The sequence below is a fragment of the Lissotriton helveticus genome, chromosome 1_1, assembly GCF_964261635.1.
Source record: "Lissotriton helveticus chromosome 1_1, aLisHel1.1, whole genome shotgun sequence".
Lineage (NCBI taxonomy): Eukaryota > Metazoa > Chordata > Amphibia > Caudata > Salamandridae > Lissotriton > Lissotriton helveticus.
Genome location: NC_136057.1, coordinates 1825885322 through 1825908183, shown reverse-complemented (window position 1 = coordinate 1825908183; position 22862 = coordinate 1825885322). Strand labels below are relative to the sequence as shown.

Here is a 22862-nt window from a genome sequence, read left to right as displayed (position 1 = left end):
GCGATCAAAAGTGACTACTACACAATCCCCCTGCACTGTCTTAGGGCGTTTCCCAATCCATCCCACCCTGTTGGCATATATGACCCTATCTGATATATGGGTCCCGCCACTACTGGCTTCCGCGCACCATGACCTGGCCTTTGTTAATAATTCAAAAGCAGTTTCCACCGTTCCCTCTACTAGTGGGGGTACACCGATGAAAATAGCTGCTAATGGGGCTGCCTCCGGGGACAGATTTAGTTTCAACGTGCTACCCCTGGCCCGCTGATTGGGAGCCAAATTGCTTGGACTGGTATTGCCCCCCATATTCCCCATCAAGGAACCCCCTACATAAGAGGCGGTATCAGCAGAATTAGTAATCCGTGCCCCAACATACCAAGCAATTCCTTATTTGGACAGCTTTCTAATCTTAACATCATTTAATGCCACCCGTACAGAAGGTATAAGTGCTCCATAAATATCCCTAAGGATCTGTTTAAAAATACGCTTGCTATACTTTCTGTATTGGTCGAGAGGAAAATCTAGCTCGTTAATGTGATAGATCCTAGGGAAAACTAGAGCTGCAGAGCAACTACGTACCCAGTATGTGGCACTGGAATTAAGCTGACATAACCACATTATGGATGCCCTGGATACCTTTAATTCAGCAAATGTTCTGCCTTTTATTAAATAGTTATGCTCACATTCACTCCATTCCAAATTCTCAACAGTCTCATTTCATTCTTGCTTTCTTATCATACATAAGGAACCCTTCTTGTCAATGTCAATACTCAATTTTGGAGGTGGGTCCTTTATATTCTCCTTGGTTTTTCCAATAACATGTTAGTCACTTGAATTGTTTTCACCCTGTTCTTCAACTATACTTATTCTTTAATTCAGTTCATCTCTGAACACCCTTTTTTCTTTACTAATTCTACAGGTTCTGCCATACATGCTTTTGATCAGTAGCGCTCATGTTTGCTACAGGAGTATAGAATCTCACCATATAGTCATGCTGCTCTTTTGACTCAAATCCCTGATAAGAATGATAAACATGTTTATTAGCCCACAAATACATATTAGCATATTTCACGGTTGGCACATCTTCTAAAGGTTTACCATGGTCTGAATAGAACAACTTAAAGGGGTTCTGCTGGTAAAAGATATATAGGAACACAGAGCATGAAATTGAGTAAGGCAGGCATAAATGAAAATATACTGCCCTCCCAGCCGCAGATGCTGGAAGATAAGAACATACATAGCAGTTTTCTACGTCCATAACTTTCCACTATTTGGCTAACATTTGAATATACACATTATAACGATAAACACTCTCAAGCTGTGGAAAATGTGAAACCTTACTCCTGTGTACTGGTTTATTTACAACAAAGTTAATTGTGAAGTTTACTGGAGCATGAGATAAACATCTAACAGCCATCCAATCATAGAACAGAAATGGCAACTGCAAAAACTACAAACAAGAATTTGCAGCATTTTTTTCCAGAGTTTTATATAGTGCTAACTTGACCCGAAGGTATCAGAGCGCTTTACATGAGAACCAGTTGTGTTACAGATGGACACATTCATTTTTTTTATTAGGCAAGGGGAGATTAAGTGATTTTCCCAGATGCACAGGATGCTAAGCGCCCCTGTCGAGACTCGAACCCAGTTACCAAGTGTTGCGGCCAACCGCTCTAGCATCAAGGCCACCTCCACTCCCCATTACTGCTCCAAGTTAGCTTAAATCAGATTAAGGAAATTTCAGAATTTCAGATAGTGGTGGTTAGTCCTCTGGGCTATCCCCTACCATCACTACTTGAAACTACAGGGATTTTCATTCTGTGCCAGCTGGAGGCCTAAGGCGCTACCGTCCTCTTGACTGTTACCGTAACTCTCCTACTGTCCTTTTCAACGCTTATCAATGATTGACATAAATGAGCTCTCAGGGTGGTTCATCAATGTCGGGCAGACAGTCGAATGATTAAAAATTGATCTTAGAAAGATAGGTCCAGTGCAAGCTAAAAGGGGTGAAGCAGAGCTATTGACCAGAACCCGAGAGCTAGGAGAGTGATAATTAGCGCAAATAATGCCTATAAAGGTCTGGTTAAACCAAAGCGCCTGAGCACTTGAAATAAAAAGGACCACTCCACGCGGTCAAACGCTTTTCAGCGTCTAACAAGAGCAGAGCCGCTGGGATGTTTTTCTTCTGGGCCTTCTCTATTATATGGATGATGCGCCGCAAGTTAAAGTGAGTCTTGCACCCTTTAATAAAACCTGATTGGTCTGGGTAAATAAGTCCAGGGAGCACAAATTCGAGGCGAGTGGCCAGGATCTTGGAGTAGATCTTGGCATCTATGTTTAGGAGGGCAATTGGGTAATAAGAGGAGCAAGTTGTGGGGTCCTTTCCCGGTTTGGGGATCACTGCCACAACCGCTTCACCCATTGAGGGAGTAACCTGCTGCGTTGAGGCAATGATGTTAAATAAAGTAGGTAAAAATGGAACCAGGTTTGGTGCCAAGGTACAATAGAAGTGTGCCGAAAAGCCATCGGGCCCTGGTGCTTTTTGAAGTTTGAGCACGTCAATTGCTTTCTGATCTTCCTCTGAGGTTATGGGTTACGCCAATACCGCGTTGGTGTTAGCTGGGACCTGGTGGAGGTCTAGGGGATCCAAGTATCCCTTTGATGGCTCTCACTTGGGAGTTCTGATGTGTACAGAGTGCAGTAGAATTTCTCGAAGGCCTGTACCTTCCCCTCTTCTGACTTGTGTGAGACACCCCTGTCATCTACTATAATTTTTATGTATTCTCTTTCCTGTTTGACCCTGAGTTGACGCGCGAGCCGAGACCCCACTTTGTTTCCAGTCTCGTACTTCTTGGACTGTAGGCGCAAGATAGTTTTTTCTGCCCTGTTAGTGTATATCGCCTGAAGCTTCCCTTTGAAGGCTGTGACTTTCCTCAGTGCCTGGACAGAGGGGCTAGCCTTATGTGCCTGTTCTGCTGACTGCAATTCTTGTTCTAGCATGAGGCGCTCCTCTTTCTCGTTCTCAAGGTAGCGGCCAACTCAATGCATTTACCCCGGACCACGGCTTTGAGGGCGTCCCAGGTATTGGCATGAGAAGTAATCTCTGGATCATTTTGTCGAAGAAATCCTTAGTAGATTTCCTGAAGTCATCACCTAAAAGTCAATCCCTGTAAATGCAGTTGGGGAAATACCAGCGCGTATGTTTTGGGCGTGGGGTTGGCCATGTGAGTGTCATCTCTAGGGGAGCATGATCAGACAGACATAACAGGTGGAAGTGAGATTGCAGCATTGAAGGGAGCAGAGACTGACTCAAAAATATGTGATAGATGCGGGAGTATGATCTGTGGGAGTGGGAGAAGAAGGAGTAATCTATTTTTGTACTTTGCGCTTTTAGAACACATGGGTCTGTCACAGTGTTGAATATTAACAAGTATTTTATGAAAAACCCTGAAAATTGTAACTTTTAAGGCAACTAACAATTTACCAGCCCAATTTTATATGTTTATGTTATGTGTATGGTAATATTGTGATGGTTTTTATTAACTTAAAACAATAAACATTTCAGCACTGTAAGATGGTAACTCTTGACTTACTTTTAAAATCATCATCTTTTTCAAATTCTTCACAGGATTCTAGGAACTTACCATCATTAACTATATAAGCAGAATGGTACGCGCCAGTCTGAAGGATTGACGTGGCTGAGATTTTTAAATCAATCTTTTGCTTTAGGAGAGTGCTTGCAGCAATAAAATACACATGTACTTTTTATCCATTGTATGGCAACACCCAACCACTTCTTCTTGCACCTTTGATTGGTTAGGACATCTCAGGAGACACACTGAGAGTTGCATGTCTATTACAATTAACATATTAACGTCATTAGACATCATGTCCTTGACATAGGGGATCTGAGTGAGACAGCCACTACTTAAGAATTGTGTGGTTTCCTAAGATGTTACTTTGAAACCCTTGTGGATTTCTATATAAAGAAATCACACAGCGCAGCAAGTCACCTTGGTGCGCTGAGTGATAGGGAAAAGGCAGGAATGCCCCATCTTTAACATTATACAGCGCAATTCCTTCTTTTCCCTGTGCTGGCGCACAATTTGCTGCCAATGCATGCACCCTTGCACCATGGTGCAAAGGTGGCTGCGTTGTAAACAGGATTGTTTATGTGCAGGAAGGGACATCTTCCTGCACAAAAACAATCCCCTGAGTCATTTTCCTCTTTCTATGTGTGCTGCAGAATGCTGCATACATAGGAAGAGGAAATAACGGGGAGAAATAAAGATATTTCTCCTCGTTACTCCTCACTTAGGGAGGTGTAGTATTTTGCCACATTCCCAGGTCTAGCATAATGGTAAATCTGGGAATGCACAAAAATACATGCTGGAAGCATGGGAACACCTACGCAATGCCCATGCACCGCCTCTCTGGGGCAGAGTAACACAACACAGCGATTTGCACTGCATTGTGTTACTCTAGATGTATAAAGCTATGCAGGGTCACACAAGGAGGCCTTGCATGGCTTGATAAATCACTTTGAGTGGCGCAAGGGTGACACAACTACATTGAAACCAAAAAGGAGTCTAGAGAGAAAAACAAAACTAGGGCGCCCTCCACTCAATAAGTCATTACACAACCAATGCCATAGTTTCTAAGGCAGTTCTCATTTCTTGATCTGTAGACAATACTGGATAAACCACGGGTACACCAGGAAGTCTCTAATCTTAGAGATTTTCAAATTGTCTCAGTCTGATGCCTTAATAAAATAGCCCCGCTCTGATCCACATACATTGAAACAGCACAAGACCCACAAACATTTGACAAATTGACAAAAAAAGGTGGGGAAAGCGAGATGGCACCTCACGGGCGCACCACCAATGGGACCCCTGGCTGGTACTCACCAGGCTGGCCCTGTTCTCATCATTGGTACCATCAAGCCTTAACGGAAACGTGTCTAAACCCAGGGTGAAGAGACAGTGAGTGGTGCAATGGACACAACTTATATGTGACAAAACTTACGACATTAGACATATAACATATAACATATAAGATACTGCGCAACCAGGACCAAACAATCTTTACTTGTGTTCCCTTCTTTGTTGCAAACAGTATACACTTACCTCACTTTCCTCAGGGCAAACCAATTAGATGCCACTGCATACGTCTTCTCAGCACTCGAGAAGACGCCGGACGAATATTCTCCACCGTATCATAACCGAAGGGAGATTGGAGCACGCTCACCAATGAGGGCTGCATCCCTGTTTTTATATTCCTCGTGGCTGGTATAAGAGGCATGGCTAACTAAAGGCACACAATGGTCAGTGGCTTGTGCAGTGGCATCTAATTGGTTTGCCCTGAGGAAATTGCCTGATAAAAACCAAGGCAATGAAACATGTCGGCTGTAAGTAGGGTGTGAATCGATGGGTAGTATTCACAGCCTTCTTTTTTATGTTTAAGTGTATACTGTTTGCAACAAAGAAGGGAACACGAGTAAAGATTTTTTGGTCCTGGTTGCGCAGTAACTTATATGTTATATGTTATATGTCTAATGTCGTAAGTTTTGTCACATATAAGTTGTGTCCATTGCACCACTCACTGTCTCTTCACCCTGGGTTTAGACACGTTTCCGTTAAGGCTTGATGGTACCAATGATGAGAACAGGGCCAGTCTGGTGAGTACCAGCCAGGGGTCCCATTGGTGGTGCGCCCATGAGGTGCCATCTCGCTTTCCCCACCTTTTTTTGTCAATTTGTCAAATGTTTGTGGGTCTTGTGCTGTTTCAATGTATGTGGATCAGAGCGGGGCTATTTTATTAAGGCATCAGACTGAGACAATTTGAAAATCTCTAAGATTAGAGACTTCCTGGTGTACCCGTGGTTTATCCAGTATTGTCTACAGATCAATAAATGAGAACTGCCTTAGAAACTATGGCATTGGTTGTGTAATGACACAACTACATAACAAATATGCCCCTTAATTCTTTAAAAGGCTTATTCAGATTTTAGAGTCTCATGGTGTAAAGGACCATTTCATGTTGTCTTTACTAAAAGGTGTGAATTCTGTGGAAGAATCCTTCAGCCCTCTGACCCTTGGTTAAGTCTTTAAAATGAATTTATTAAAAATATGTGATTCCAAAAAATCAGCATAGGTCTCCCCCACAGTCACCAAGGAGAGGAGTTCCCTGAAGCAAGACAAATTACTCAGCAGGTAGGTGTCTGATTATGATTAGGATGTCGGTGAGACCGGCACCGACAGGCTGTTGGTGGCGCTCCCCCCGACAACGAGCTGAGCGGTCTGACTGCCTCATTATGATGCGGTCGGTCAGACTGCATCGGTCAGAAGGACCGACCAATGCTTCAGACGGGCTCAAAGAGACCATTGGTTGGATCGTAGGCCCTGCAATTGAGTTGGTGCCTGCTCAGGCACTGCCGTTGGGATTACGATGTCCCTTTCCGACAGCCTTTCCAAGGAGGTCCGACATCCATAGAAAGGCTATCAGAAAGGGACTTTGGGGGCCCCTAGAAGGGCCAATGTTCCCCCAGTGCCTCCGCTATGAGGCCCGGGGCTCAGGACCATGTGGTGACTGACACACAGTGCAGGGATGTTTATATCAGTCGTGGCCGGTGCAGGTAAGCATGGTGTGGTGATGGGGCAGGGCTGGGCTGGCTGGGAAGTCAACAGATGATGCAATAGGATGTATTTATTTATTTAATTTTCCATATTACGTCATCTGACAACTCCCCCCTCCCGCCCCGCCCCACTGCCCCACCAGGCTTACCTGTATTGGCTGATACAGGTTTGTAAACATGCCTTTTGAAATTGGGGCTTGTGCTGCAACCCTTTTCCGGGCCGAGGCACATTCCTTAATCAGACCCTCCAGGATATCGCGATTTCGCGATTTGCCGCAAAAACGGCACTTTTGTAAAAATGCCGCGATTTTTACCAAAGTGCCCGCGAAATCGGCACTTTAGTAAAAATCGCGGCATTTTTACAAAAGCCGCTATTAAAGTACACTCTATTGGCCGGATGATGGAAACCACGGTGGATAAAAAGATTGATAGGAATTTTTTCGAAACTGACTCAGAGCAAACATCACTATGCAATGAGATCTGGACCAGCAGATGGCAGTGCACGCTAACATTTTGAGACCGTGCTGCTTATTTTTTTCAGTAAAGTGTAGTGTGTGGTCTCAGATTCTCTGTTCAGTGATCTTCAGTCCGTCCCCGTCTCTCTTGAGGGAGCGCAAAGGGTTGTACACGAGGAACCGGGCTCTGACAAGACGTCGGGCTGAGGGTGGCTCCTTCACTACACGATCAGATGGTTCTAAAATACAATCTCATTTCCTAAAGTACACAGTAAACGGTGCTTTAGAGAAGAAATCGAAGCCTCGCGCCACTTTCAGAAATGTCTGTGTTAAAAAATACATGCTAGCTGTGAAAAAATGACACCACGAGGTTAGTTTAACTGTTCATGTTCTGTCTTAACGTGTATACAAAGCCAGAGATTTTACAGGTGGTTCTGAAGTGGAACCTTTGAAATATTCGAATGATTTATTCCCTCAAATAGAGCTTGACATTTCCCATGGCGAATTCTCTTTCCGAGGCAATTTTGAAAATAATTGGAATAAATTATGTGTTTTACAGCACCATTTTGATATAATATTAATGGAAAGACACCTTTTACTCATAATTCGAATACTGTGGGTATGTATTGTGACTTGGTAATGTGGCATACATTTTCCACTTTCTAAGCGTGTAAAACACATTTTAATCATGTCTCTGTTGGAAGCGCCCATTAAAACAGAGTATCAGTCATTTCAATTGCTGGGAATCTAGGGGTATATTATCAAGGGGTTTATCTCCGCTTTTTTGGCTTTAAAAGCCAAGAAAGCGGAGATAAAATTATCTCCCTATTACCAAGCTGTCGCTAACACCAGTTAGTGACAGCTAATAGGAGATAGCGACCATCTTGGGCCCCGCTTTGCATGTCAGTGATATTTATCACTAATGACATGCAAAGTGGGCGTGCCAAGATGTTAGCGACTGGAAACAGTCGCTAACATCGCTATCTCCTATTACCAACTTTTGGAGATATTCGCGCTAAGCGCGAATATCTCCAAAAGCTAACACCTGCCCTGAGCAGTTCTTCACCATGTTATCCAATGGGAGGTGGATAACATGGCTAAGAGCATTTGCTCGAAAATGCATGAATATCGCTGACTTTTCAGCGATATTCATGCATTGCGGCCGTTTTTTATCGCATTTGCGATAAACCTTGCTAATAGCAAGGTTTATCTGCGATAAAAATCGCCGATGTGCGGCGATAATTTTTGTCTCTAAACAAGTTAGAGACAAAAATTATCGCTAGTTGTTGGTAATATACCCCCTAATTGTAAGTGACAGGTTGGCAGATGTATGCCATATGTCAGATGGCTGCAGTTCAGATTATAGACACTTTATAGGTACAGACAGTTGTCAGAGCTGTGTTCCTTTTATTCGCATTAAATACACTAGAAACTGAGCTTATGATAACTGTGCCAGACTATGGTGGTGCAATGTATCAATGAGCATTCTTGAATGTACTATGAGAGTGACTTAATTTAATGTATGAGTACTATGAGAGAATCTTTGGATGTTTTCTGTAGTCAAATGTTTCTTCTGTTTTGTTCCTCTTTGGTGCATATCCTGAGAACCATGCACTTGTGCAAAAAGTTATGAAAGCCATTGTCTAAAGTCCTATAAAAGGACATGTCTTTCCCTGTACCGGGGAACCCCCTCATTCCTGCCAGAGAGAAGGTGAATCTATGCCGGATTTCATATAGAACTTTACAAAAAAAATTGTAGTTAGGAATTATATGCTTTACCACTGAACCTATTGATGGCATATCTTTAGTAATTTGTCTATTAATTCCTTATAAAAACTTTCAAAACTACTTTGTTGTAGGAAAAATGGCCAAATAAAATGCCGCAAAATTGCCGCTAAATTTCCATATTTGTGCCGCTAAATTTCCATTTTTGTGCCGCTAAATTTGCTAATCCATGCCGCTATATCCTGGGGGGTCTGCTTAATGGCAAAAGGCATGTTTCTGACCACCTAGACGGCAGTTGGATCGTAATTTGGCAGGGGACACCACCGAAGACATGTCAGCCAGTCCCGTTCCCGCGACTGCCATCGTAATCAGCCCCTATTCATGGATGGAGCTCAGCTACTCATCAGTTTGTACTCACAGAAGTTTTTACTTTGTCATCTTTCAGGTGTCAAGCATAAACCCTGTCTATCTGCGTATAGAGCAGTTCAAAGTAATGGGTTTACAAGACCTACAAAATGCGGCTGAAGCGGATCACAAAACTGAGCTTTAGCATTATTAAACATTATCAACACAAACTTCTAAGAAACTTTCATATCTTCTGTTGAATTCATATTTAATGTGTAATGCATGGCAGGTGCAGCCGGAACAGGTAAGATGTGTGGGGCGGGGCAAGGTGGGCAGGGAAGTCGACAGATGACGGGTTAGGTAAAATGAAATAAAAAAATAATAAAACCACTTACCTTGCCCCGCCCACCGCCCTACGACACTGGCCTGTACCGATGCATGGTGCTTTGCTTCTTGGAGGGTACATAAGACATCAGCTAACAATCACAACAAAGTACTGTCCGGCATTTCCCAAAGTACTGTAAACTGACAACATAGCTAACCTGGTCAAGAAGATGGACATAACTAGTCTTCCCCACATGTTGAATTCTCATCCAGTCATTCACCGGCCGAACAGTCCTACTTAGAGTTAACTCTATGGTTGATATCCCACTGGCCCACTCTGCCATTGGGTTTGCCAACGTTCAGCATCAACTCCGCCACAACTGTTGAGGGATCAGCAATCTGATCTGGAATGGCTAATCCGCCTGCATGTATTGCAAGTTAACTCTGATTACCACAGAACAGGTGGCAGACTTTCAGTAAAAAGGTTAGCACAGTGCTCTTAAGGTATTGAGAAATACCCCCTTTGGGGAGGTACATTTCCAGTTCTCACATTTAGTGTTAGTTAATTCCAAAACGGGGCACAGGCATAAAGTACCCTTCCCCAGATCCTCTATGTCACTTCTCCCATGGCAGAAACATGGTCATTATTTTCTCTTAAAAATTTACAAAATTATTGAATCCAGAATATCGTCTACTACTATATTGTCAAGATAATTATATTCAGGTTAGTATAGATGCATTGTGTTTAACTCCACATCTATGTACCTTGTACTGTTCCTAATGGTGCACATTCTACATGTGACAGATTTTCCATCACCACTGTGCTGTAAGAGCTACATATGTCAAAATGGAAATTAAAAATCGATCAGCCAAACACTAATATGACTATGATCTGGCAAATGTGAATGAACAGACTGGCATGAGTACAGTTTCTGAATGACACTTTGACATGACTTGGTGAGTTAGTAATGCTTCCTTTTAGAGCTCTGGGGTAGGGTTGATGGACATATTAGGCGTCAGAGGGGAAAGACTGTCTGGTTGAGTAAATATGGTCCTATGGTTTTTTGGCTTCACTAACAGTTTAGTATAAACATGTATTTGTATTTTTAGAAAAAATAAACACGACCACCTTCAGGTGTGACATTGGTGAAGCATACAAAGAAGTCACTGTCTACGTTTCGGCATTCAAAAGGAGAAGACATAAAAGTGACACTGAAATTAAAGGGGGTCGCCAGTCACGAAAGTGTAGAACAAACTCATCAGGTAAGTTGCAACATGCATTATAATGTGCTGAGATCACACAAACTACTTACATGTGTTACAGGCACAGTTGGTTCCTTTGTATTGACTATATGTCAGCCCACACATTAAGCATCATTGCAAAGGTTACTAACTGCCCTTCATTGATGACGTTTGTTCTTTTTTATGGTCAATACTTTTTCGCCCGTTTGAGACAAGTTTTCTTGTAAAAATGAATCCTCATGTTTTTAGGGACTCTGATCCTGATCGGGCTAAAAAAAACTTTTTTAATAAGATAATCTTTTGTTAAATCCGTAACTGACATTTAGGCCATATACTCTTTCAAAAATGGTGCACATCTTCATAGACCTATCGATCTCACAAGTATTGTTTTATGTTCAACTTAGCTAAGGAAAACAAACTCACGGGAATATTTACAAGTCCCTATCGCCACCAGGTCACTTTTTCTGACGTTGTGGTGGCGATAGGGGCTTTGCCCTATTTACAAGGCAGCGCTAAGCTTAACGTGGCTTAACGCTGCCTTGTAAATAAGGCACCCTTTCACGCTATGCCAATAGGCTGTTTATTATAACTAGCGGGGAAAAAACAGGTCCTGAAGAAAGCCATTGACCCTTCAGGGCAGTTTGTGGCTGAAACATGTCAACTGATTAGACACTTGGGACTATTATATCCTAATATAGTTTCACTTTTCATACTTTTAATCTAGCCCCTAAACCTACGCCATTAAAAAACTTTGTAGGTTTCGGAGGTTATTTTAAACTCACCTAGATCCCCTGCCTTCACTCACAGTTATCACAGAACTCCGCTTACAAACATGTCAAGTCCACTCACACACCTTATGTGTGTGAGTGAGGGTCCAATGATGAAGCAAACCACAGGTGGTACCTGTGGGTGAGGACCCTAACATATATATATATATATATATATGTATATATATATATATATATATATATACATATATATATATATATACACACCCAGGTATATATCCATAATAACTCTTCTTTAATCTCACACAAGTCTGGGTGAAATGTAAGGTGAGCACCGATTTACCTGGGTGCCATTACTTACCAGTCTCGGATAGACCATATACATGCACTTTATGATATTCAAGATATTTCCTCCTTTAGTTAGTTAAAATTTCACATCAACATGCAAATGCCATGGGATATATATGTAGTATCCCTAACAGTGAATAAAACAAATTCGACTTAGATGCATTCTCCTTTTTATGTGATATTTAGGACAAGTTATAAAAAAGGTTTTCAATTTCCTTTATTTCTTGTGGCTATGAACTAATGGTGTTAACTTATTCTGCCTCCTATTCTATTGAATCCACTCAGTGACTCTAGGAGGACCCTATTCTTAAGATGTGTGGAAAGGGAAGTAGATTCCATGTACATTTCTTCCATGTTAATCAGTTCAAGATGCTCTCTTCAGGAAAATTGATTAGAAATGTGAATTCCATCTTAGACAACTGTTGTAGAGATTACATTGGGTCTCCATTTTAGCTTTTCATTTTAATTTAGCATCTTTTTCAAATAGTGGCTTGTACAGGTTTTCCTCTAACATGAAAATGTGCCACACACACCTTTATTCCTGGTAGAAATTGTTGCCCTGTAGTCTGCACAATTAGTTCCAGGGGCACACAAATTAGAACGTAATGTCCTTGTTTTATTTTTGTGCTCGTAGGAGACGACTCTTTATCTTCAGACTAACTAAAAGATGTTATTCTGCGCCTATGGCACAGTATGATATGACTGGTGTTTTTTATTTAAACATTGTCCATGCTTAAGTCGGGAGAGGAACTTCACACTGGAGTTATCATGAAAGCTGCTGTTAGCTGTGATTGAAATGCAGCTCTACAGGCCCTGCCCTTCATCTTTAGAAGGAAGATAGCCGTGCAAGCATAAGTGTGCAGGCCTGCATACTCAGACAGGGTGCATTTGTTAATGCACTGAGGCTTGATTCCTGACACATTATACTAAGGTATGGGGTCAGATCATTCCAAATGGCCTCGCAGAAGGGTACTCCCGTTAAGATCTCTCTAGTGTAGAGGTATTGCTCATAGATAAGAGTAGCATTAGAAATAATTAACTTGGTTGAATTGTTTGTGTTTTTCACCATTCTAATAATATTTATAGCAATGATGTGTTTCATCTGCTTAATAATCGAAGGTCATGTTTTATTTTCAAGGATCAGATCTTTTTAATAAACATTTGGAATTTGCACATCTTTTATTTGTGACAACTTGGGCATGCGTAAGTGACAAACGAAAGGGCTAGATCTGTTTCCATGAATTTTTCTGGGAATCAGAATGGTCATGTTCGAGGTTACTAATAGCATCTATTACTCAGTAAGGCTAGAGGCTTAGATACAGTACTGTGAGCTAGATAAACCAACATTTACTGATGATACGAGTAGCCTCAGTCTCTATATTGTGAAGTTTTGTTGACCTAAAACACAGTCCTACTAAATTTGTAGGCATCGTATAACATAAGTTGTCCATGAACCTCAAAGTAGTGAAGAACATCAGTCAAGTGGACTTCACCTAAGAGTACCTTACTTCAACTTTTTTTAGGTCTATCAGTTGTGGCTCTCATTACAGTGCATCAGTATCACATGAATCAATCAATAACTGAACATATAAACCTTGCATATAGTGGATAATCTCAATGGTAGTGTTAGTGTATTGAATTAATGATGCCTTATAGACCATACAGATATTTTTTGAGAAAGGCCACCAATTCTTGATAGACACATTCAATTCATGTGAACGCTTGAGAAACATAAGACTGGCACAACCAAATGTTAGCAGCCACAGGACAAGTACACATATGTTACAAGTGATATTTTCTTTGTGGTGCAACAGCATAGTTGAGGAAATACCTACAGAGAGAATGAGAAATATAGAAGACTATTAGTTTGGGGAAGGTTCTTACAACCTAGCTTTTTATTAATTGATAATGATAATAATCAATCATCTCAACATTTTTTCTGGTGTTCTCTGGAGTATTTTCATAATATATCGCCTACAATTCAAGTTAAGCTTACACAGTTGCAGGGGATATCTGAGTATGGTTTAAACCACCCCACTATAGACACCCAGAGGCTGTGCATCCACACGTTTGCAGCCTGTCCTAGAGTTCTGTTTTGGAAGAAGATGTTTTCTAAAATGTCCTCATAAAGTGGGTTTACAGTTGCCAAGGATCCTCTATTGATAATGATGGGTAACAAGCATAGCACCCTAGATGATTTTATCTATTTTGAGATAATGCTTCCATGACATCTGGCAGCATGACACTAGAAAGATGCCTCACCACTTCATAGCAACGTCTGCACTGAGGAGTTATAAGACGCATGTTATTTCCAGAAAACTCTGACATGCATATGAATATATAATAGGGGCCATATTAATTACCTGGTTTGCGTTGCTCTTGCTCCATGCAACGTGGCGCAAGGCTGACGCAAACCATAAGTCATATTGTTTAAGTCATGCAAAGTCACTTTACGTGGTTTCAAAAATATGGAGTAACACAATGAGGTGCAAATCACTGCGTTGTGTTACTTTGCCCTGGGTAGGCATTCACAGGTGTTGCATGGGTTTTCTCAGACAACTCCCATGGTTTTGATGCATTCTCAAATTTTGAAGACCTTGGGAACCTGATAATGTGCCACAAAAATATGCTTTCCCAGGGGAGGCTAACACGGAGAAATATCTTAATTTCTTCTTGCTTTTTCCTCTTTCTATGTGTGCTGCATTCTGCAGTACACATAGAAAGAGGTAAAAAAAACTCTCAGGATAGTTTTTGTTCAGGAAGGTGCCCCTTTGTGCACAATAACAATCCTGCCATGGTGGAAAGGTGCCTGCATTGGTGCTAGGTTGCCAAAACAGCAACAGCGCAAGGGTAAAGGAAAGAAATGTGCCATATTGGATAATTACTGCACATTCCTGCCCTTTCACTGTGACATAGGGCCGTTCAGCAATGCCCTGCACCACAAAGGTTATAAATATGTCCCCATATTTGAATACGTTTGGGGAACTCTTGAGCCTGATTTAGGGTTTAGTGGCTTGACCTCTGTTTATAAGGGTGGGGGATGACATTACATGTTCCACACTGGTGGAGAGACGACCCCCCTATTTAGAGATCACAGCCAGCCGAGCAGTAATCTCTATAGTTCCAGAGGAACCACTGTCATAATGTTTACTCTGAAGGTGCCAAGGTTTGGTGGACTGCGGCCATTGGTTTTGATGGTTGTCCACCAGCCTTTTGTTTTTCAAAAACAAACTCCCAGTGTTGGGAAAAAATAACTAATGACCCCTAAGTAGGCAGTTTTTCATTTTAAGTTTTATGTTCAACACCGACAGGTTTTCCCTAGTGTTGACGGACAAAATAAGATGAAATCAGACAACATCCTAAATTGAGCAGGCAGAGTTAAGCCGTTAGTCTGACCATGAGGTCCCTGGGGTATGCTTTTCTTCGACAAGGCAAGTAAGGGCACCACCGATGGAATCCTTTTCATCCATCCAACTTACAGTAGGGTGGGAGGTCTGAAAGTTATTTGGACAAGGTACTATTTCAGATTTGTGATGAAGTACCCTGCCTGCCAAATCCTAAATCATGCTCTTTGCAATCAGTTCCACCCATGATATCAACTAATACAAAAGGCAGTCAGCAGCTGGCAGTCCGAGGGATCGAATGCAGCAAGTTTACCTGCAGGACTGAATGTCACATCTAATAGCAGGATCTGTTCGGCTCTGTATATGAATGTCAAAGTTTGTTTTTGTCACTAAACCCATATGCTACACATGACATTTTTATTGTCTTTTGGTGCTTTCGCATGTGGACTTTTTCAATAGAAAAGAATAGGGCCTGGTGGGCAGCCAACTGGTCTGCAGAAGTTATGACTTCCATATGGTCAGAGAAGACCACTGTTCAGATTTAGAAAGTCAAACCTTCCTGGTGAGGATCTCTGTGCCATTAGTGGAGCTGCTACTGTATTGCCTCCAATACATATCCTTTGGTGAGCAAAATATTTTGTTCTGCAAGAACAAAATCTCACAGTGAAAGTTTAATCTTGTAGAACTAGATAATATTGTCCCTAAGGCATAGGGAGTTTTCTCCCTATACGTGAGATAAAGGGCACGGTAGCCACCATTATGGATGCATTCTGCCCACATTCTTCCAGTGACTCACCGAATTGCTTTTGCCCCGCAGAACCTGCTCTCTGACTCCGGACCTGTGTGTGCCTGCCGCTCCCCCTCCGCAGCTGCAGTCCATCAGCAGCTGCCGAGTGAGGGAGAGCGAGAGGGCGCGGAACTACACCTCCCAGCTGCCCTTGCACCGGGACCGGAAGGGTGCCTCTGAACCAGCGCGCCAGGCGGCGCTTAAAAACAAGCGTCCACATCGGTGGAGCGAGGGACGCATTCTGCCCACATTCTTCCAGTGACTCACCGAATTGCTTTTGCCCCGCAGAACCTGCTCTCTGACTCCGGACCTGTGTGTGCCTGCCGCTCCCCCTCCGCAGCTGCAGTCCATCAGCAGCTGCCGAGTGAGGGAGAGCGAGAGGGCACGGAACTACACCTCCCAGCTGCCCTTGCACCGGGACCGGAAGGGTGCCTCTGAACCAGCGCGCCAGGCGGCGCTTAAAAACAAGCGTCCACACCCGCGTCACGGGAGCGCGCGGGAGCGCCGGGTGAAGCCCGGGCAAAGGGCGGGCCCTCTACGGCTCTCCGAGGCCAGAAGAGGCTGGGCTGGGCCACCCCTACTTACGACCCACATACAATCGGACAGTGCCTTGTATACCATCTTGACTCGAGGTACCATGAGGAGGGGTCCAAAAACTGTTAGGATGCCCACCCTCCGTTCGAACAACAAACTCAAGGAGGCTACCCTCAACCTGTCCCCACTCTCACAGCAATTGACATCATGCTGCAACAGACTATAGGTTCAAAAAGGGGGTGGTGATGGACAGAGTATCTGAGTTAATCAGAACACTCCTACCCAGTCAACAGATCAGGGCTTGATCAATCACCGTTGTTTAGCTCACTGCACCATCCCAGTTCAGAACCTGGCTATATGCAAATTAGTCTGTCCCTGGCCCAGTGCATCATGGGAACAGGGCAGACCAAACTACCAAGCCAATTCTTTACTGGAAAGGAAACAAGCTTCCGGGGACCGGTTTCTGGCATTACAGCCGTCTTCGGACCAGATTGCTTGAATCCTGATGGTGCAGGGAGCAAGGGACTCAGGGTTTGCAGACTGGCTAACTCAAGTAGTACAGTCTCTGAAAAAAGTGCACATAAGAAGAAGAAAAAGGCCAAGCATAACACGCAAAATCACAACTTAGTGGCCCCAATTACTAACTCTTCACCAGGCATACCTTGTTGGGTAGCAAACATGGTAGCTGACCTCAAAGCAGACCTTGAGGATACGATTAGTGCCCACATCAAGCCACTTATGTCAAAAATTGACAGACTGACATCTTTAATGAACACCAAATGGTTGGGTTCCAATAAGCAAGCGGGTAACGAGGGCACACTAACTAAAGAGGGTACACTACCTAAAGGTGGGTTGAAAGGGGATTCAAAAGCGGGGTCCACTAGTAATCTACCCAAAGACAATCCAGCACACTCCAACTTGCCCCCATCTGGTAAAGCTACTCAACATCTGGCCCAAACTGGGAAGAAAGTTGCTGCAGCCTTGAATGTTAATACTGATAGCACCACTCCGCAGCCTATCCACAATTCAGGAAATGGAAACCTCCCAAATACAGTACATAAAGATGGACAAAGTACGAAAAAAAGCACAAGCACTGCCACTCCCCTACTAAAAAACCAAGAGGCTAAGGTAAGACCGGCACGTTTTAAGACAATAAATCTGCCGCCTGAAGTCTCGCCCTTTGTGGTCGTACTAACAGGAGTGCCACCCATGAAGGAGGGAAGAAGGGAAACCCAAACTGAGTTAAGAAACAAATGCGCTCAATGGCTGCAGCTAAATAGACCCCTACCTCCTAATATATCCGGGGAAATTCTTGCGGTCAGAAGAGGGGAATGTATAGGCAGGAATGTAAAAACAATAGCAGGGGATATTATTACCATCAACTTAGAGATACAGCGGCAGTAAATTACATATGCAACGCACCCCCCAGTGGAATTAACACACAAATCCACCCTGTCCATCTCTCGTACTTCTACCCGTCTATACCCCAGAGACAAACTTCGAGAACTAGAATACCCATAAGCAGGGCTCACCAACAAGCACCCCAATGGAGCTTCCAGCATTGGCAACTACCCTGGCAGGCTTCCCTTGAGCCTGATCCCTTTACATCCCAGTTTGCTCACTGGAACAGGTTCTGTGCCTTGGATGAGGTAGATTGACTCATATCTGAGGAAACTACCACTCCAACGCTGAACGCGAGACAAGGGGAGGAGGGGCACATGGTGAGGGAAACTCCAATTTTGCGCACCTATCCTGCCCCTGTAGTAGAGTCCAGAAAAATACAGCCACCACCTCTAATTGCACCCATGCCGCTAGCACATTGTTGGCCCCCAAAATAACAACACCCATAATGGTGACGATCTTAAGGGCTCACTGAAGATTCTTAGCTGGAATCTAGCAGGGATTAATAGGAAACTGGCTTCGCCAGAGTGGAATGACCTAGTGGAGGCACACAAAATCTGTCTGTTCCAGGAGACCTGGAGCCTAGAACCACTACATCGTGTGGGTTATGTAACATACTCTGTGCCTGCAGTAAAAGCCAAGAACGGCAAGGGTCGCCCCTCGGGGGGCCTGCTTATTTGGGTAAGCATTTCTCTCAACTGCCGTATATTACTTAAGCAGGTTAACAGCCTTGACATCCTAGGTATTTCCTTGAGAGGTCCTTGTAGGGGGATAACTCTTGATTTATATAATGTTTATAGTAGAGTTACCAATCACGGGTCTTTGTCCCCGACAGTAACCACTCTCGAAGCAGAACTCAGAGATAATGTTGAGGGTGCCCAAATTTTGGTCGCGGGGGGATTTTAATTGTATTTACGAGCCACTCCCTATCGACGATAATATGGAACTAGGTGATGATGATGCAAGATGGGGCATTCCAGCTTTAACCATCCCTCCGATTAAAAGATGGACCCATAGTGCAATCCAGTTAAATGCTCTGACATTGGAATTTGGCTTAAGAGCCACAAATGGTCGTACAATTTCAGATGATTTAGGAGCTGCTACTTTTAACAGAGTCAATCATACCTCAAGGATTGATTATATCCTGTTGGACCTCAAATTATGGGGTTTAGTGCAGGATATGGTAGTGTTACCTACAGTAGAAAGCGATCATAACTCGCTCTCTCTATCACTAATAGACCCCATGTCTAATAATACACCGATGGTACCCCTTAAACAAACTCATAATATCTCTGTCTCCTCCTGCGGAAGACGTCTGAAGTGGAACAAAATTGCTACTGATGAAACTAGACTTGCTACTATTAACGAATTACTCATGGCCTCACAAACAGAATTAGGAATTAGCAATCTGGCTTCATTAACTGAAACAGCAACACCTATTTTTGAGGCAACACTCAGGGCCATAGGGGATGTATTCTTGAAAAAGGGCAGCACGGAGAGGAATGTGGTACCCCGGATTCTTAGGGGCAAGCATGATTGGTATACATCCACATGCAGAAAGGCAAAGTCGTTCTTAATCAAGGCCATTAGAGGTAAATCCCAAACAATGATACAGATAGCCAGGAAAGAGCATAAGCGAATATTGGCATGTGCAAAAAAAGAGTGGGAAGAGGAGTACTGGCGCACCCTAAAAGAGGCGAGCCTAAAAAAAGATCCAAAGTGTTTTTGGGACACAATTAGAGCCAGGAATAGACCGGACAGTGATCTTATTACTTTTAGCATTTCCAGCCAAGCGTGGGTTGACCACTTTTCAAAACTCTATACTCGCCAACCAGGCTTTAACATCACAGATGAACCGATCAACGCTCAAGGATGGAAGTCGGCCCTAACTACGATCCATACGAATTGGGCGTCTGATTTAGTAGAGTATGACTTCACCATAAAAGAAGCGGAGTATGCTATAAGTACTATCATGCCCCAAAAGGCGGCAGGCCCGGATGGTATTCTGGGAGATCTGCTGCGGTCAGACATTCCTAAATGGGGGAAATTCATTCATCACCTGCTTAGCGCCATCTGCAGGGGTGCTTCGATTCCCACATCCTGGAAAGGGGCGGAGGTCGTCCCTATTTTTAAAAAAGGTGCTAGGGATGACCCATCCAATTATAGACCCATAAGCCTCCTGGATATCAGCCAAAAAGTAGTTGGCAAGGTCCTACTGATTAGAATATTGGAGTGGATTAACGACAACAATATCCTCTCTGATTATCAGGCAGGATTTAGAGCAGGAACTGGAAGGTGGTGGTCATAGGCAAAGGCAGTCTTTATCTCGCCTTTATCGATTTAAAGACTGCCTTTGACCTAGTACCCAGGGAAACCCTATGGAAAGTTCTTGCTGAAATGGGGATGCCTCACTACATTCTCTCACTACTCATAAGGCTCCACGAAAATAGTTTCGCCCAGATTAGATGGGGCACAGAAGGCCAAAAAACTAGTAGTATCCCGGTCGAGAGAGGGGTCCGCCTGGGATGTGTTCTAGCTCCCACTCTCTTCTCTTCTCTTCAATGGAGTGGTTGAGCACCTTCGGAAAGATCCTTCAGATGAACCATCCCTGGCGGGGGAGCGTATTCCCACCCTTCTCTTTGCCGATGATACGCTTCTGATATCCAAAACTCCCATGGGCCTACAAAAACTTCTCAATAATTTCCAGTCTTTTTGCACAGAACGGGGCCTAGTAATCAATACTGACAAAACGAAATACCTAGTTATGAATCCCCCCAAACAATCTGTATGTCCCCCGAAATTGAATGCTACACCGTTGGGGAGGGTAGAAGTATTTGATTATCTAGGCATCCGCCTGTCGCATAATATGCAGTGGGCCCCTCATCAAGATAAAATGCTGTTAGCCCACAAGATGGTAACAGGAGCTCTTTAGAAAGAGCACCGCTCCTGTGCTTTCAGACCTATAGCCCCTGTTATTGAAATTTATACAGCAAAGGGGGTTAGCTCGGCTCTTTATGGGGCAGAACTATGGGGCTCATGTATTACCAATGAACTGCCAAAATCTGAGAGGAAGTTCTGGAGGGCCATCATGTCACTTCCCCAAGGCACTCCCATGGCTCCACTAACGCTTGATCTAGGATGTCGTCCCATTGAAGAGCTAGCCAGGTTCCGACCTCTTCTGCTTTGGGCCCGCCTGTGGCGAGTACCGGAGCTTGCCAAATATGCGCAGGGGCTCTCAGAAATAATGGCGTCACCAGGATGGCACAGAATCAGATGGTTAAAAGATATGAAATCTCTCTTGTTCAACTTGGGTCTAAGCGAAGCCTGGGCAAATAGATCTTCTCCCCCAAAGGCAATGCTCAAGAAGCTCTATTGGAATTGGATTCTATTCCAACGGAGCACAAATTGTTCTTTGGGCAGACTCACGGAGGACTTTTTGAAATTCAAGGACCTACCACTTCGGGAACTCTATTTAGATACCATCGAGAAACCATTTGATAGGGCCCTTTATTTCAAATTTAGAACAGGAACTCTCCCACTGTATGCTTTTACATCCCGGTGGAAATCGCCAGCACAAACCACTGAATACTGCCCAGCGTGCACATCTAGACCAGAGACAGTGGCACATTTTCTGTTTGAATGCCGGGAATATGCCCTACCAAGGAAAAAATGGCTCAAGCATTTGTGCCGCCTGCTGGGGACCAGGCGCCATAAGGAGGCATTACGTATACTTATGTCAGACTGTCGCACCTTGTATGTTTGCACTCTTTCCAAATTTTTATCATGGGCATGGTCCATCAGAAGCAAAAGTCTAAATGTAATTGTTTAATCTTCCTTTTAACTTTATTTATGAAATCCTTCTCTTAAATGAATTTGAATTTTTTTTAACATTGTCTTGAATTAAATTGCTGTATTTTCCTTCCCCTATTTTAAAATCAAATGAACTTATGTATTTTTATTATGAAGCTTTTATAATAACTTTTATCGAAATAAAGCCTTTTTGACTTGACTTGACATTATGGATTAGCAGTTATTTGCTGAGTGGACCACCAGGTCACCCTCCCTCCCATGACAATAATTATCAATACCATTCTCTCCAGTTTTTTCGCACTGATCCCAATTTCCAATGTTCTGAGGTAATTTCCCGGTTTGCCCTCTTTAACTTAAATTTTGTTTAAGAAGTAGGATGGAAGGCATCTGTACCACAGCCAGGATTCCAACATTTCTCAAGTGCCCTTGCCTTTCCTTATGCACTTGCTTGAAAGTAGTTGTAAGGGAGGATTAGAACTATGGTCAGGATCCCAGCATCTCTCCATTTGCCCTGAACAGAACACCAGCATCGCTTTCGAAGTTTAGAACAAGACTGCTTATATCGGAAAGACAGAGTATAGAGACCCGCCTAACACATAATGTTTCTCACATGACTGGTGGATATGTGTTCTTACCCCATTCTCCCATTCTTGTCCTCCTTCCTATTGGTTATACTGGTTGTCGGCTTATGAAAAGCGCAGTCACACCCATTTTCTTTGACTGCATTCTACTATGGCTTCTGGTAGTATGCTGAAGAGGCATCCATGAGCACTTCCCTTCGTTTCTAGCAGCATCTTGTAAGTCATGACAGTTGAAACTTACTTGTCAGGGAAATGGCATTGAAGAACTTTGAAGGGCAACCAATTCCTTTATCACTACAGGTCACCTTGCCTTCCTCGAAGGATGACCTAAAAGCCATACATGGTGTACAACATAGTGGAGTTGCTGACCTAAAGTATACACGACAAACCACAACTGTGATAGCAAAGGCTTCTTGTATCATGGGTGACAGGATCACCTCATTACAGTAATGCTTTCAGAAGATGGTGTTACCCATATGCTCATGACCTAGGCTGAGAGCAATAACTCCCAAGTATTGCACCACTTTAGGGGATACATAAGCCAAACAAGCCATACGCTGTCTGTTAATAACATGGTGGACTGACTCTGTGAGGTACCCACAGT

General features: G+C 43.3%; 1 protein-coding gene across 5 annotated transcripts in view; it reads left to right on the top strand.

The window, feature by feature from the left end:
• The window catches only part of PTPRC (protein tyrosine phosphatase receptor type C), a 654339-nt gene that overhangs the window by 374212 nt on the left and 257265 nt on the right, over window positions 1–22862 (top strand). For all 5 annotated transcript variants that reach the window (XM_078641033.1, XM_078641026.1, XM_078641055.1 and 2 more), the window contains one exon: window positions 10594–10746. In XM_078641033.1, the coding sequence (XP_078497159.1) occupies window positions 10594–10746 (153 nt within the window). The remainder of the gene's footprint in view (window positions 1–10593; window positions 10747–22862) is intronic.